Source organism: Perna viridis, chromosome 12 (assembly GCF_037379345.1).
Source record: "Perna viridis isolate PV_CMFRI_1.1 ecotype Kerala chromosome 12, ASM3737934v1, whole genome shotgun sequence".
NCBI classification, from domain to species: Eukaryota; Metazoa; Mollusca; class Bivalvia; order Mytilida; family Mytilidae; genus Perna; species Perna viridis.
In genome coordinates, this window is record NC_142456.1 from 36581777 (window position 1) to 36598422 (window position 16646).

General features: G+C 34.3%; 1 protein-coding gene across 5 annotated transcripts in view; it reads left to right on the top strand.

Moving 5' to 3' along the window:
- Positions 1 to 16646, top strand: part of LOC148602155 (echinoderm microtubule-associated protein-like 2) — a 45372-nt gene that overhangs the window by 13351 nt on the left and 15375 nt on the right. For 2 of the 5 annotated variants that reach the window (XM_088556645.1, XM_088556647.1), the window contains exons 2-4: positions 2096 to 3004; positions 3956 to 4003; positions 14868 to 15548. In XM_088556645.1, the coding sequence (XP_088412771.1) occupies positions 2096 to 3004; positions 3956 to 4003; positions 14868 to 15548 (1638 nt within the window). Of the gene's footprint in view, positions 1 to 2095; positions 3005 to 3955; positions 4004 to 5390; positions 7412 to 9685; positions 10609 to 14867; positions 15549 to 16646 lie in introns of those variants that run through there. The other 3 variants (XM_088556646.1, XM_088556644.1, XM_088556648.1) reach the window with 3 other exon arrangements.

Sequence of the window (16646 nt, forward strand, 5' to 3'; positions counted from 1 at the left end):
CGCTAGCTTGAGCTTGGTAATTCATGCCCTAAAATCTTGTATGCAAAGGCCCGTAATAAAACATTATTTTGAATGTACCAATTTCCTTTTTATGCCTAAATAACACCTGACCACTAGTCCGAATTTCCCGCTGGTCCTGCTATTCCCCTCTTCGGAGTACCGCATTTCAAACGCTTTTAGCAGTCTTAAGGTTGAGATCGTGCAGTTTGCACCTACCTTGTTCGATCCTGTATGCTAATACCATATTCGTTGCAAACATGTATTTTTTGTGGTTCGAAAGTTGTCATCATTTTAACTCAAGAAAATCTATTTTGTTGATATTTTGATCCGTTTACACGTGAAATGTGAAACAGGTTTTCTCAAGTTTTTTGTTATTATCCACTGCCTATACAATGTATTACACAATGGATAAACACATCTACACGGAAAATGAAACATATGAAGTACAAATTTCAAGGAGAATGAAAAAGTATGAGGAATAACAGTCTGACTTTTCCGCACCTAATGTTACATGTACATGTAGAAACGACCTCAGTTAACCTTTCGATAAAAGTACAGTTTGAATATTTACCCTATGTTGTTAAAGCTTTTATGAAAAAAAGGTCAATTAATGTTCCGAACGAAGCCAGTACATGTAAATGTAAATCTACCGGACATTGCGTCACTAGGAATTTGAAAACACGTATAACATTTTAAAACAAATATTTACATTTTTACTATGAGAGTCAAATTATGATGATAACTGTACTTTCAAGGCTTGTGCTTATTTACTTGTACTATTCAGTTACAATGGTCGGACTAAGCTGGTTCTGGTCATATCCTTTATGTTACATTGTATACACAAACCGCAAATGCGAGAGCCGAACCAAGGGGTACATATTCTATCCAATGACTTGATGAAAATGTACAATGCAGAATCGTACAAAAGGGGAGTGGGACAATCTGTATTTCTACTACAATAATGACGTGTCATTTTTAACCTTTGGAAAACGTTTCGATCATATGCTTACTTTAATTTCTCTCCAGCAAAATATTTGAATCTTTTAGTTTGTGTTTCTTCTGCTAGCAAATTTAGTTCAAGTCCGTAATCACAATCTGCACGAGTGATTTGTGCACTGGAAATATTGATATTTCTAGACTGTGTAATATTCTGAATTTTCCTTCCTACATGGATAGGTGTTGAAAAATTATTGAGAAAATTTGAAATTTCCTCAAATCTCACTAAAATAAAAGTAAATGGCCCGTCCCTAAGAAATCCCAAAAACAACATTGACACGTGAAACACAAGCAGCTGTCACGCCATTCTCCGAAACAAATTACGTAAGCAATGACAGATAAATACGATGTTTATGACCCCTGTTTCGAATTCTGCCTCCACGCAAAACATGCATGCATCCTTGTCACAAAATTACTTTTTAATTTTGTAATTAAACTATTCCTTGACAAATCTAGAAACATTAACAATAATTATGAATTATTAAAATGACATAAAGTAGACAAAGCACGTCAGCATCTTTGTCTGATGAAGCCAAACAAAAGAAATTGATAAAATCTTATCGCTTCAATTTCAAATGAATTCTTGCAAGAAGATGGAAGCAGAAAAGGGTAATTTTCCAGGGATACAAAGGTTAATGAAATATGATTAATATCGCATATGCTACTATATTGGGAAGAAAAAAAATTGCTTTACCGATATTTGGTGATTTGCGCCTAAGTTCTGCTTGCAAACAGTCTCGTCATAATTAAGTGCAACTTTTTAATAAATGTCTGCTTGAGGGAATTATGATATTTCTATACTATGATGCACTGTAGTTGTTGATGAATGAACTTAACTTATGTCAACTTTAAATACTCTTTTTCCTTGAGGATCTGAAGTGCACTTTTGAAGTGTATTCTGCTTTTTCTCGGACTGACTTTTTCGTTTTGAACTACTGCTAAAACAAAATGTCAAGTGACTGCATATGGTGTGTTCTACTCCAGAAAACAAGTTTTAAAAGAGATGATTGCAGAATATTGTGTATTACAAAGTAAGGATAGTATTAAGTTAAAAAAAAGACCTTAAATGGTATTCAAACATAATTTGTTGTCGTTTCAGATGATGAGAAACACTAACGGACACTTTAGAAAGACTTCGAATTCCTATGCAGAAAAGTTCAAACGACAAAAGAAAAAGTCTTCAAGAGTTAATACCATCAAAAAGATATACGGTTCTGAAGAGGACTTAGTAAAAACCGGAAGTGAGGACGAGGATGACTTAGATTTAGAAAAACAATTAGAACTAGCACGAAAAGCCAGACCAAAAAGAGCAGAAAGAAGAAAGCAAGATCTCAGTAACGATTTATCGAATTTTAAACAACGAAAAGACCGGTCGATTCATAATCAGGAAAACTTTAAACCCCGGACATATACAGCCGATAATGTTCTAAATGTGCATAAAAAGTCAATATCTCCCATGTCAAACAAAAGCTTCCCTTTACGACGTCCACTTCATTCTCATGCATACCCGCCAAGTGCCAAATCCGGTGAAATTTATTTTTCTCCGAAATTCTTCAATATGTACCAAGTTCAGGAAAACACAAAAGTGCCACACGAACCAAGTATAGAAACGCCAAATCTTGAAATAGACAAGGAAAGGGACGATGGGGATTCCAGGTATGAGCAGATGAGATCGGAAGCCAGGAAACATCGACTGTCTATTCTAAATCGTGCAGAAAAACTTGTCGAGAATTTATCTCGAAGTGATCGGTTTTCTAGCGATGATGAATTAGTTAAAATTCATAAAGTTTCGAAAGAACGACGACGAAAACGTTCGACGAAAAACAAAAACAGAGACCTTAAATACTTACAAGATCGAGAATCATCAACTAGTGACGATGAAAAGTACGTTCTTGTTAAAACAACTGTATCGCCCGAGCCCATTGACGAGGGTGGTGTAGGACTTCCTAGATTTATACAACCTGTTCCAAGGAATAAATCTGACAACTCGTTAAACTCTGCCGAAAAAGTGAGTATCATTTTATTGACATGACTACTGTAAAATTAAGAAAATTAATTATTGTGTGCGTTAGTTACTGCGATTTTGTCATTTTAATACAAATTTCGATTTTTTTTTATTTGTGATTTTAAGAGAAATCCCCCATTAATTAAATTCCTTTTTTGTAAATTTGAATCATTGCGATTAAAAGTCAAATGCATTTTTCGTAATAATAAAAATACCGCAGTAATATTATACCAGAGTTAATACTTAATTTCAGAGTGTTTTCAAAGTCATGCTACAAGTAGACGTGTTTTCTTAGGACAGATGGTTATGACTCATTTTACGTATCTAACGTTTCATAATATAAACAAAGAAATCTAGAGAGTAACCTTGGATTTCAGGGGAGTTAGGGCGGATGGCAAGGATGAAATTTGAAATTAAAATTAAGGCAAAATCGAATGTTTTAGATGTAAAAAGGTAGAACATGCCATAAATCAAAAAGGCAACCTGAGGAGAGAAAATTGCATTCTAGTCCCCCCGGCCCCTAAAAAATCAATGGTTACCCCTTAGGCAAAATAAAACCCTCTATCCTGGTGGTTTTATGGTTTTCTATTGGTGTTCGGCTCTTGTATGCGTACATTGTACGATAAATAGAAAAATAGGAAAGATAAATAGAAAGTGTAATTTTCAACACAAATAAAATATAAACCCCTTAATAAGCCTTACCTTTATAACTGTAAGATATAACTGCGTTTTTTTTAGTTTTGAACTTAGAAGAGCATGCAGAGAATGTCCTTTGATTCGGTGTTTTACTTACGCGCCAAATGATAATCAAATTGTGCAAAAAAAAAGTTACTTTTGCGTCACGGAGTATTTACTTTTGCGTCATAAAAGTAATTCTACTTTTTGATTACTAGTAAATAAACTATAATAATGTAAAAAATAAATAATTATTTACAATTAATTTTTTTTACGCAGACTTCGGATCTAACTCAGTATACAACTGATTCCGATCTTTTTCTTGAGGTACGTGATGCATGTAGAAAATGACGTTGTACGCAGGAAAAAATGTTCAAGTGAAATTCACGGTTGATAAACATCAACTTCACATCCTTTTCATTAAAAAAAATTATCACGTGAAATCCTTATGAAGACTGATTTATTTTATCAAATGATCCACATCTCGACATCAAAATTCATTTTCTCGATTTATTTCATCGGATGATCCACATCATAATTTTTCTCATAATGGATTTTAAATCTTGTGAAATCCACGTGAACATGCCTAGTATTGTTGTATTACTTAATATTCACGCGCATGTGTAAATGCATGATTCTTGCGCATGCATGCTCTGATAGTTTTTTTTTTATATATACATTTGATTAGACAATTATGTTCTTTGCGTGTGTACTATTTCTTTCCAGTCATTATTTTATAGGTTTTATTGGATTTGTTTTCGTATTTCCATCATATCATTCTTTACTGTTGTTTTATTTTGTTATTGCATTTTACATGTACATGTATACACTGTTTCCATAATTGGCTCGTCCTTCTTAAATAAATGTTTATAATAAAACACATTCAATGTTAAAATGAAAACAAAATGTCATTATTTTTGTCAATCTAAATATTAAAACAATAAACTAATAATAATAATTTAGCGATTTTAATCTTTATTTTTTCTTGACATCGACAAAGGTAACACGTTAAGTGCACGTGTACCTTCTCATACAAGTATGTAATAGTACACGGTAAACATTACATAAACGTTGAATTCAACAATTGTATTACATGTTTGCCTTTCTTTTGAGTAAAATCGTGAATATATTCATGGTGAATTGGTCATAAATGTGTATGATATGTTTACTTGCATTTAAATACCACATGAACTTATTGTACTCCTTTTGAGGATAACAATATACACAGAAAAAAACAAATTCTTTGAGGCTCTTGTTGGTCATCTTCCGGCTTCCGGTTTCTACTCTCAAACATTCTCGAGGCCCAAGAAAGGGTTTTATGTAAGGTTAACAGTTATGTAAAAGAAAAGGAAAAATAATTTCAAATTTAATTGCAATACATTGATAATTTGTATATGGCGCTTAGTACAGTTGTTTTAATTATCGTAAATAAAATCAAATTTGAAATTGTTTTAAGGGAATACAATTGACGCAGGGAATTGAAATCTTAGTATGTACATGGGCAGTAAAATGAAGTAACCTCTCGCTGCCTCGCTTTTGAAAATTATTTGGTCTACCTTAACAAAGATTTATGTAATTTAGTATTGAAATTAATCACAAATATGTATAATAAATGTAAAATTGCAATGCGGTTCATATTAGTTGACCAGCTTATGATAGGCATGAAGTCATGAGAAAAACTTTTAAAAGCCGAAAATCTCAAGAAATGACATTCATCGGAAACTACCAGACATCGTTCTTGATACTTCAGATATTGAAGTGCTTAAATCGTTTACAGGGAACCACGAGGATTTCGTTGTGAAATATTCAGAAAATAGCCAGAATTCTTGTCGAACTACAAAAATGCATAAATGTGTTACAAAGGGAGATGGTTTTAAAAAAGACACTTTAAAAAAGGACTTACAACTTCGACAAAAGGAAAACTGTGCGAAGAGTATATCGAATACAGACATTTCGGCTGCGGACGATTCTTATTGTGAGGCAAAAGACGATAAAACTGTAAACAGGAAGCGGAAAGAGATGCGCAAACCACGGAAGGCAACAGAATCGAAAGATTTGCACCAACAAAGCACTCAGATTATACATTCTGGAGAATTATTAGTGACGATTTTGACAAATGGTGCTAAGAAGAAAAAGGAGTTTACTAAAAGAAAATCGGGCGCTACAGAAAGGACTTCGGTTAGTGAAAATGACACCGGCAAAGATAAAGTGCGTAAGGAAAACCCAACAGCAGCGAAAGACAAGATTGAAACTCAAACTAGTTTAAAAAGCAATAGCGATACAGGAAGTGATCAGCCTTTCTCTGAAAAAAGTGGGAAAGACAAAGGGGTTTCCAAAGAAAATTTTATTAAAAAGCCGGTTATGCATCGTAGAAATAATATGCATATTCTGAATTGTTCCACGGACGACAAAACCATTAACATGGTAGAAAAAGTGTCACTTCCCAATTCAAAATTAAAAACTGAAGCGACAAACAGTACACCGCTATCACAAGCATTGGATTCTGAAGCACGAAAATGTAGCGATAAACGCCTAAAAGGTCAAGCAAGGTCAAATAATTTGAGTTTGAAGAAGACGGTAAATATGTCTACCTCAATAACTAGTCTGTTATATGAAGAGAGCGAACCATTTGATGAGGATTTCATCAGCTCAGTACTAGCGTCTCCTGGTAGCAGACATCAAAAGAAAAACCCACGCCTTTCAAGCATGGAGGTTCTGAATGACATTTTACATGATCCTGCCACATCAGCAGTTGAGAGAAAACGTATTTTACAGGCATTGAACGACAGATATGTACAATGGAGAAATAGAAATCAAACCCATCCTACTAGTAGCCAAAATGCCCACAATCAACGCCTTGACAGGAATAGTTCTGCAGAAACATACTTGATAAACAGCTTCGGTGAAAATAAAACGCTAACACCTTCAGTGAATATTGTTGGTGGTAGTGACAAAGTCATAAATATTCAAAATGAAAATTTGGAGAGAAAGGCAAATCTGAATGCTGGAATTTCTAAAACACACAAAGCAGACAAAGTTGGGAAAGTAGAAACGAGTATAAACACTGATAGTCTATGCACAACGTTTGCGTCCAAACAGGTGGCAACAAATCTTGGCGTAAAACCGTATGCTAGTCTTAGCGACAATTCATGGGTACGGACAATTAATGCTGGTACATCTACTGATTATAAACCACTTCTTAACAAATCGTTGAAGAAAACACTTCCGAATTTTGACAGATTGGGTAGAAAGACACCCACGGAAGTACGCATTCCACCCACCTTTCGAAAACCATCAACTATTCAGATTTCTATGCAAAGGCACAACCAAGAAAGGGTTTCAAAAAGCACACAAACGAACTTACTGATACTTGAGAGGACAACTACATTCACTAAAACGCCTTCAAACGAAAATGTTAGAATGTATCATTCTTACTCAGAACTCCCTACCCAAAGTTCCCCAGTGATATACAGGCAATATTCAGATAAACGGAACAGTTTTGAATATTCAGGAAGCGGTACTGTCTTCCCGTTCAGATACAACCATTGGAATGTTGACGATCGTTACGAAGACAGGAATGTCTACAAGCAGTATCTGAAGGGAGACAGAGGGTTAGATAGAAACTACATAGATGTGTATGGTAAAAACAATTATAACATAAGCCAAAAGGAACCTGTAAACAGAAAAAGTGACGATACCGGACTCTGGAGGACGATACAGAAGAGGGGCTACAAGGTAAAGTGTCAATTGATTTTCTCGTTATCCTCCCTGAAAAAAAACCGTTTTTTTTCAGTGTCTCGGAAATTACCGGGTATCTCCGATTATTCTGCTTGTATGTGTCACTGATATTATAATTATATTATAGTGCATAACCTCTTTTGGAATGCATGGAAACTGTATTTCGTAATGTACATAAGTTGATCTATAGTACAATGTATATGTACCAGCGGTCTTAAATTTTTCCGGACTTTATAGTATTAAAAAATAGTTTCATATATCAGTTTTGCTGCAGTAGGGGTACACTTTAAAGTGTAGAAAGAATGCATGTGTACCAGCGGCTTACACTGCCACGACTTTGGTGATCAATTTTCGGTTTGCATCAATTTCATTTGAAGATTGTGATTTACTGATGCAGGACTCATGTGCCCTATTGTCTGTTCTTTGACGTTATTATTTTTAATTTCCTGTTTAGTTTACAGCGATAAAGGATGATTGATTTCCACCAAAACAATCTCTAAAATCAATGATTTAAATCACTTTACATACATTTTTTAAATAATCTGTGTATGAAAAGAACCATAACTCAATATTTATGTATCATTTTGACAAAGATCTGTTAGCAATCACTAAATGCTTTAACATCTTTTCGTTAAGAAAGTCGCTTGATTTTCCGAAAGTTGGCACTTTGCATGATTCGGAGTGTTAATCAATGAAAACAACATCATTTTTCAAGTGTTTACCGGAAGTCTATACAAATCGAAAGTAATTCTACACAAAACAAAATTACACGTAACCTACATTCACCAATAGTATTTTGGCACCATTCTACCACCTGGGGCACATAGCGCAGTTGCTCTGTGGGCAGAGCACTCTTGCCCCCAGGCAGAGTTCTGAGGGCTTTTTAGTCGCCTTAATTACGACAAGCTTAGCTCTGCTGCATGCTTATTCTTTTGACATCCGGACCCGCATCGGACTTCACAACAAAGTAGCAAAGTAAAACAGTAGACCTGCATCATTCTTTCACTAGAAATGTCTTCGGTGAAGGCTGAATTGCGTTACAAATGTTCTTTTTTCAAACAACCTGTTTACAGGAGAATTGAGAATATTTTAAATTAAGACTGGGTTTTGGTTCATTTGATATACCATGTATCTTGTTTACATAATATATCGGTTTGTTCTGTGTACGGTAAAGAAAGGGTGTTGGTTTGTTGTGTGAACGGTAAAGAAAGGGTGTTGTGTTTTTGTATGGACGGTAAAGAAAGGGTGTTGGTTTTTTTCTGTGTTCGTATTTACCTTGATTTTTGTTTATTCTGTGTTTGGTTTAGAGTGGGATTTGGTTTATTATATGTCCGGAATAGGGATGGTTTTTGTTTATTGTATATTCGGTTTAAAAAAAAAGAGATTTGGTTTATTCTGTGTTCGGATTAAATAGGAGTTTTTTTTATTCTATGTTCGATTTATAATAAATAGGTTTTGTGTTTATTCTGGGTTTGGTCTAGATAGCGTTTGGGTACATCGTGTGTTCGGTTTAGACAGGGTTTATGTTCATTCTGACAGGGCTTCTGTTTGTTCCGACAAAAATATGATTGGTTTGCTCGGTTTAGACAAGGTTTCTGCTTATTTTAACAAAAATCTGATTGCTTTAGACAGAGCATCAATTTATTCTGGATTGATTTTAGATAGTCTTTCGTTAATTGGACCTAGGCTCAGACCAAACCAACTTAAGGATAGGTTAGCTTGTCCGATACTGCCATGATTTTCATGGAGCATAGACTGACGAGATGTTGATAATTTTGCAAAACTTCGTCAGCCATGAAAAACTATCCTGAATTCCGGCGGTTTAGGCAGGGTTTGGGTTTATTTCGTGTTCGGTTTAGACAATCTTTCATTTAATTGCTATTTGTTTTCTTGATCTGTCAACATTAACTAAATAAATACTTGTTATTTACACGAAACAGAGTAAATTTGTTCTGTTATTGAAGTACATGACCCTTGAAACTGTTTAAAAAGTTGATAAAAAAGGCATGTGCCAAAGATCGTATCGCCATGTCTATAAATATAGCATTTGAACACATGAAAATTGACTCTAGCTTTGGTATCAATTTCCATTCTACACTGGATAACATTTCAAATAGACGAGCACTTACTGTTCGCTAAAACTTAAGGTGTTGATCATTTTTACGCATTATATATTTGCTTATTGTGACTGGGATACAATATAGTAGATAAGTGTGTAAAAAAGATTGATTACTATTAAATTTGGTATTTTAAAGTCGTCATATTATTTTAAAATAACATTTTATTCTGTTAACTTTATTAATTTGTAATACATTGTACATGTATACATGATTTTATCTGTAGATACGGGTTAACCTTTCAAATCTTAATTCCAACCGATTCCGAGCACTCTAATATGTGCCTTTTCCGTCATTGTTTCTTTGCTGTGTATTCAGTGACCCTATCATTAGATAATATTTTTTTTTGGAGGGAATGGTCTTATTAATGAATGGCACTAAAACGGTCACGATCATTTAGTATAACCAATATTTGTTTTTATAACCGAACGAAAGGAACGTTTCCATGTGGATTTCTTTATTTACAAGTTAATTAACCATCTTGGATCCTGTTCATGCAAAATAGATGAACTTTTCACGATAAGAACTTTAGATGGAGAACTTAGCTACCATAAACTACCGATTTTTAGTCAACGAAAGACTATCTTATATTGTGTGGAAGAATATGAGTATTTGGACATAAAGTTATTGTGATATAGAGCCGGTGATGGATTAAGACGCTTGAGAATTTGTATCTACTTTCAAACAATTTCTTGATCTAGGGTAAATACATATCATGAACGACGGGAAATGGACAAATTGCAATAAAACGGATAATAAGTTCTATAAATGTCTAAAATGAACAAAACAGACAGGCGGTATTCGACCGCAAGCTCAGTCCCAAGCCTTAAGAGGAATACTTCCAGTAACGCTAGACTGACCCCAAGTGAGCCCCGTAGGTCATCGTTTAACACACTATTGAAACGGCCCCTGAAAAAAATAAAACAAGCCAACAAGTCTGGTGAAGACAGTTTCGACGGGGAGTGTGATAAAATGTCTGGAGATTCTCAATCGGGGGACTCAGTGCCAGAGGAAGCTTGTATGATGATTTTAGAAACGACCGAGGAAAGCAGGGATGAAGGAAAATCTCAGTTTATGGTATGTTGTCATGACGACTTCCTTGAATGTTTATAATTTAAAGAAATTTGTAAAAGGGAATGCTTAAATGCGGATTTATTCTAATGATTTGTGAATTCTAACGAATAATCTCAGTTTAATCTGCTAATTTGAACGATCCATTAAGCACTTTTACATGTACGGTAATTTGCATTTTCTGATTTTGATGAGCTAGGCTTCTATAATTTGCTTCCCATAAAGGAATTAGAAGTGGTTCGTATTGTACATACTGATAAATAAATGTGCATGTACATGTACCTCAGTTGTTATTTTTTGCGTTCATATGAATACGCATATTAAAATCGCATTCTTACTTATCATTAGCTGTACTCATTTTATTTTGTCCCGTTTAAAAGTCGGATGACATAGCATTTTCAAAATGAGCAAATTGGGTATACACGTTTACATGCTGTACATGAAGTCAGTGAGACTTTCTACAGACAACATTACCCGGCATCCATTGTCTGTGCGATGGAATTTAAAAAAAAAAAACAGTTTGTTGTTTTTGCATTTTTCCTTCGGACAGATTCATAAACGCTACTAACATGCATAATTATGTTTTAAAAAAGACTTAGTTTACAAAAAAATGAAACAAAGGGATTAATGACCCATGATAACAACAAAGCCATGTTCTCTATTATTCCACTGTGCAGCATTTGACTGATGTCCAATAGTACCGTTCAATTGTTCGTTACCTTGTATCATTTGCATTTTTATTTCAAATCAATCTTTAATGTTGTCAATACATCCATATATGTTTTGTTTCTATCGCATCATCATGCATATAGATGATGAAAAGGAAGGTACTGGGAAGCCTTATCAACAGTTTTTAAGATCATAAATACTTAATCTTCACAATTTTCGAAGTGTGAAATTTGGAATTAAATTATCATTTTAAGTAACAATTTTGTATATTCAATATCTAAATTATAAATAAGTTCTAGCATCATGTTGAAGAAAACTACCATTATACAGCATTAAAAGCACGTTTCATACATACAGTACCGAGCTTAGTCTAAAGATGTATAGGAAAAAGCCATATTCAGACTATCAAGTGCGTTATGATATGAGGTTTGGTACTTATGAGGAACCGGATGTTAACGAATCGTTTAACGGACATTTCCGGACATCGTATCCTTATCTTTCTCGAGAACGGACATACAGGAAAGGCTATGGGAACCTTGTATCACCCATTAGTGTTGAAGATTCAATAATTCCATCACTGTATAGACGGAGATATGTTGTCGTGCCAAAAATAGGGGTAAGGCAAAGTTCTCAATCAGAAATTTCATCATTGCATTGCCATCTTGTAGTTTTTAGTTTAATTTTTGCTGCTCTGTTTTTTTTTAATCCAATGTGATTCCCTTTGAAAAACGCGCGATGTTACATTATTTAGAGGCATGGGTGAGGAGTTGTGCTATTTTGTGTTAAAGTAAATTGTATTTGTATTATCTATGATAAATACATTTCTTTACTTGGCATTTATATGTATCCACTACAATGTAGCTCTGCTTTATTGTATATTTACAGATGGTTAAAGTATTTTAGTTGCATGGCGTTGACTTGTAATTCGATTGATATACATATATGATTATAGTTTTCTTGTAACTTTTTAATATACAATTGTAACTAGAGAACGATCATCTTATGCTAATTTGCTAATTTTTTGTTGTGCTAGTTATTTTTCTTTTAAATTTTGGATCTAGCAATTGAAATTAAAAAAAAAAGCAGAATATTGCATGGACAAAGAAATAGGACGCGTACCCTACCGGTGCACCTGGTCCATGCTCCTAGTTTTTAGTGGAGTCCGAGTTGCTCATTTACTTTTGTTACTTTGTATGTATGATTTTAGTTACTTTATGTTCTTTGTTGTTTATGTCTGTTTTCCATGTCTAGTCTTTGTCCCTGGAATACGTTCTTTTGATTACCGCTATAACCTTGGTTCCCTTGATTACTCTTTTATTACAAAGGGTCTGCGATAATAAATGGTTACTTACTTACTTACTGCCCTTTACGCCACTGGCATGTAGGGCAGCAACGAAGTTCCTCCACTCTTGTCTATCGTTGGCAATTGATAATAAATGGTAAATTTGGCTAATTAGTTTAACTGTATAACACGGACGCAAAGGACAGTTATATTTTGTTTTACTTCGGTGAAAACGTGGCTGAAATCACACTGTCACTGGGGTCGAACATAACCGTAATTCAATTTTCAATAAATATCAATTTTGATTCGCATTATGCACCTATTGGTTGATGGATAAGTCCCAGGACGACTCGATTGATTGTCCTATTGACAGTAACTTAGTAATAAAACACACCGGTCTCTTTGTTATTGTCAATTAATCTTTTGACTTAACACTTTTTTGACATTATAAAATATGCATACGAAGTTTATTGTTGGGCTAACGGTAAATCAATTCTAAATTCTAACCTTAAAATGCAAAGATAATTGGTGATCAGTTTTAGGGGCGCACTAGGGAGCAATTAAACATTTGACTACTGCAGACAAGTGCATCATGCAACCTATAACCCATAAAAATGAACGTTTCGGCGTTGGGGTGCAGCAACTAACATTTTCTTAAGAATTTCCCGTTCCTGCCGTACTCTCCAAATTAGTTTGTCTTGAAGTTTTTACTTTTGTTTTTAAGTTTTGCTTTTTTTACTTAAAAGTATTAAAAAGAACACCCCTTTTGTCGGGCTATCTAGATCCAAGTTTCGATCTCTGTTTGTACATGTATTGATATTTACTCAGAAAAGGAAATGCATCAAAGACTCAGAATTACAGGATATTATTTCTCAAGGGAAACTACTCTTCAAAATGGCATAAATTTCTCAATTTTAAATTTCTGAATAATTTATGTAGAAACTTTACACTTGGATAAAAGTTATGAAAGACGAATGGTGTTATTGATTAGAAATTCATAGAAACGACTTTTTACGTGTTCTTTTTCTATATTAATAATCCAAGGGTGAAATATTTTTTTAATGTGAATATTCATCCTGTTATGGCAACCGAGAATCTACCATGTACAGGGCGAGACTGACTGCCTCCGAAAACTGGGTATGTTTAAAACGCTTTTTAGGGAGTAACTTTTTAATTTATTTATCGAGGAGGGGCTACACTGTATGATCATATTTTTATCTTGATATTTTGTTGCTGTATTTACTGATTTGTCTTTTTATTAAAAGTAATTGTTGGTAATGTAATGTTATTATTTTTTTGTTGGTTTCTATTAGACTAAGTGCATGTTGCACTGTAATTTTAAATGAGCATGTACATGTATATTCAGGAATAGTTTTGTTACTTTTATTTCAGTAAATATGTTTGTACATGCACACATTACTTGTACATTTTTTCTGATTTGTATGGAAAACCAGTCGCCTATTTTTTATCTTAAAAATAAGTAGTTTTCCTTTTTATTTTTTACACTCTTTTAAAAAAGACATTCCCCTTCATTCAAGAATTATCTTTCAGAGACTGACTTTATTAAGTTTAGTGAGCCTATATAACAAAACTATTAAGTTTAGTGAGCCTATATAACAAAACTCCCACAATTCCTTCTGATGTTGAGTTACTATAACACAAGGCAAAGACAGAACTGGTGATCCGCAATCATTATGCAAATATAATGAAAATAGAAACGGTGAATATGTCAAAGAGACAACAACCCCATGGTGATGAACAAACGCTAGCTAATCAACTTACATTCTCTATCAATATAAATGTAGCTATCAGTTCGATAACATTGGCGGATTTAGCACTCGTCGCAACTTCGGCCGAGTCCGTATTGAGGTAGAGTAGGGGAGTCACCCGAGGTTTGCCGATTGGCGGATTCGGGTGTTGGGGAGGGAGCTATGTGCCAAACCTATGCTCCATGCTCGGAAAGTTTGGTTTTTATATAGGGAAAAATCGTCCACAGGCCAGTTAGTGCCAAGCCCTTTTTTTCGGAATTTTTGGAACTGACCCTAAACGGTATTTTACTTTCTTGGTTTATGCTAATAAGTCATGTAATTTAGAATGTGTCTTGAAGTATAAAATGGTCTGCAAAAATAAATTAGATATTATATTGTAGGAACGGCAAGGCATATATCCGTGTTTCAGGCAAATTATCCATTGTAGAAAATAAACTTAGGACAGAGAGACAGGGATCAATTCAAATGATACTTTCACTGGCTTCTAGCATTGATCTTTGATATAATAAGATTAATTGAGAAAAAAAATGCACTTTCTGTTTTAGACTGAAATTCCAGTAGAAAGTGATGATGATGAGTCCTTTACAGAACAGAGACCCGCAGCCGAGGTTTTCATGTCCCAAAGTAATTCGCTTAATGACCAAAAAAGATTTGAAACAGTTGCAGAAAAGCAAGAAGAGTACAAGAAAGGAAGATTAGTGACATTCTTTCGCAATGGCGATCAGGCGTTCAAGGGATACAGAATGAGCATAACGCCTAAAGTTCGAAATTTCGAAACATTATTAGTTCATTTAAATGACAAAATACCGACCACTTCCGGTGTAAGATACGTTTTTAGTTTGCCAGACGGAAAAGAGATAAAAAGTGTGACGGAATTCAAACCAGGAAGAGCGTATTTGGTCTCCAGCAATAAGAAAGTCACAACAAATCTTCCATACGGGCATTTAAAAGATGGCGACTGGAGCACAGCTAAACTTCCGGCTGATAAGTATAGGAAGGACGAGAAACATTTGTTTCAACGGCGAGCGGGTTCACCAACCCAGTCACCGACTAGGAAGGCGCGTGTGATAACTGTAGAAAATAATAACCATCGGCGATTAATCAAAGAAAAAATAATAATTGATCCCCAGACCAAGCAAAACTTCGAGGACATTCTTGCAATAATTGGAGACTTGTTACACATGAACGTTCATTCTTTATATACAAGACGGAAGCCGTTTAAACAGGTGGGTATGGATAAGTCATTGAACAACATAGTTGAAAATTATATATTGTACTTTAAGAGTAATGAAAGGAAACCAGATTCTAGCGGAAATCAAAAGAATGCAATGCAGGGACAAAGACCAGACACGGAAAACAGACAAACACAACAAAGAACACAAGACAACTTAAATAATACATACAAAGAAGCAAAAGTAAATGAGCAACTCGGACTCCGCTAAAAACTGGGAGCACGGACCAGGTGCACCGGTAGGGTGACGTATGTACATTTACACAAACACATATAATGTACGTAAGCATAATCAAATGAAACTACATAATAAAACAAAGTGAAAAAAAATGAAAAAAAATCTAAAAATTACGATTCACTGACACAATTGATGCGTACACGACCATTAATGGTTTATTAATAGTCAAATCGCGCGATCGCCTATTGGAAGTTAAAAATAATAATTATAATAAAAAAAAAATAATTTGACTGATAGTTGCAATTTAGTTTGTGCACATGATCAATAAAAATTATCCCGTGTTTTTCCGACGCAGTTGGTATAGTTTCGCTTTTTACCCTTTGACCCTAAAGACGCTCTTCTATGAAAACGCAAGTCACCTGATCGCAATTCTGTTTCCTGATTCATTTGGCGAAATACTGATAACTTAGTAGCGTTCGAAAAACTTGAACTGTGTATTGCATGCCATGTGTTATTTTCTTGAATGAAATGTTGAAAATTTCTGTAAAAAGAACAAAATTTTACTGCGTCGGCTATCTTTTTCAAAGATAGTACTAATCTTGTTTAGATTAAGCACATAATCAATAAAATATATCCCATGTTTTTTTAGTTTACGCACGTGCTCAATAAAACATATCTGTGTTTTTAGTTTATGCACATGGTCAATAAAATACATCCTGTGTTTTATTAAAATATGATTTATCCCATCAATTGACTTCAAAATGTTTTTTAAGTATGGCACTTATCCAACTCTTCACTTCAATACTTTAAAGTTAAGAAAACTATATAAATATAATCTAAATTTACTGTCGCATAGGCGAAGCCGGTGGTACCGGAGTTTGGAACTCCCCTTTTATTGGAAAAGTATGTTAATTG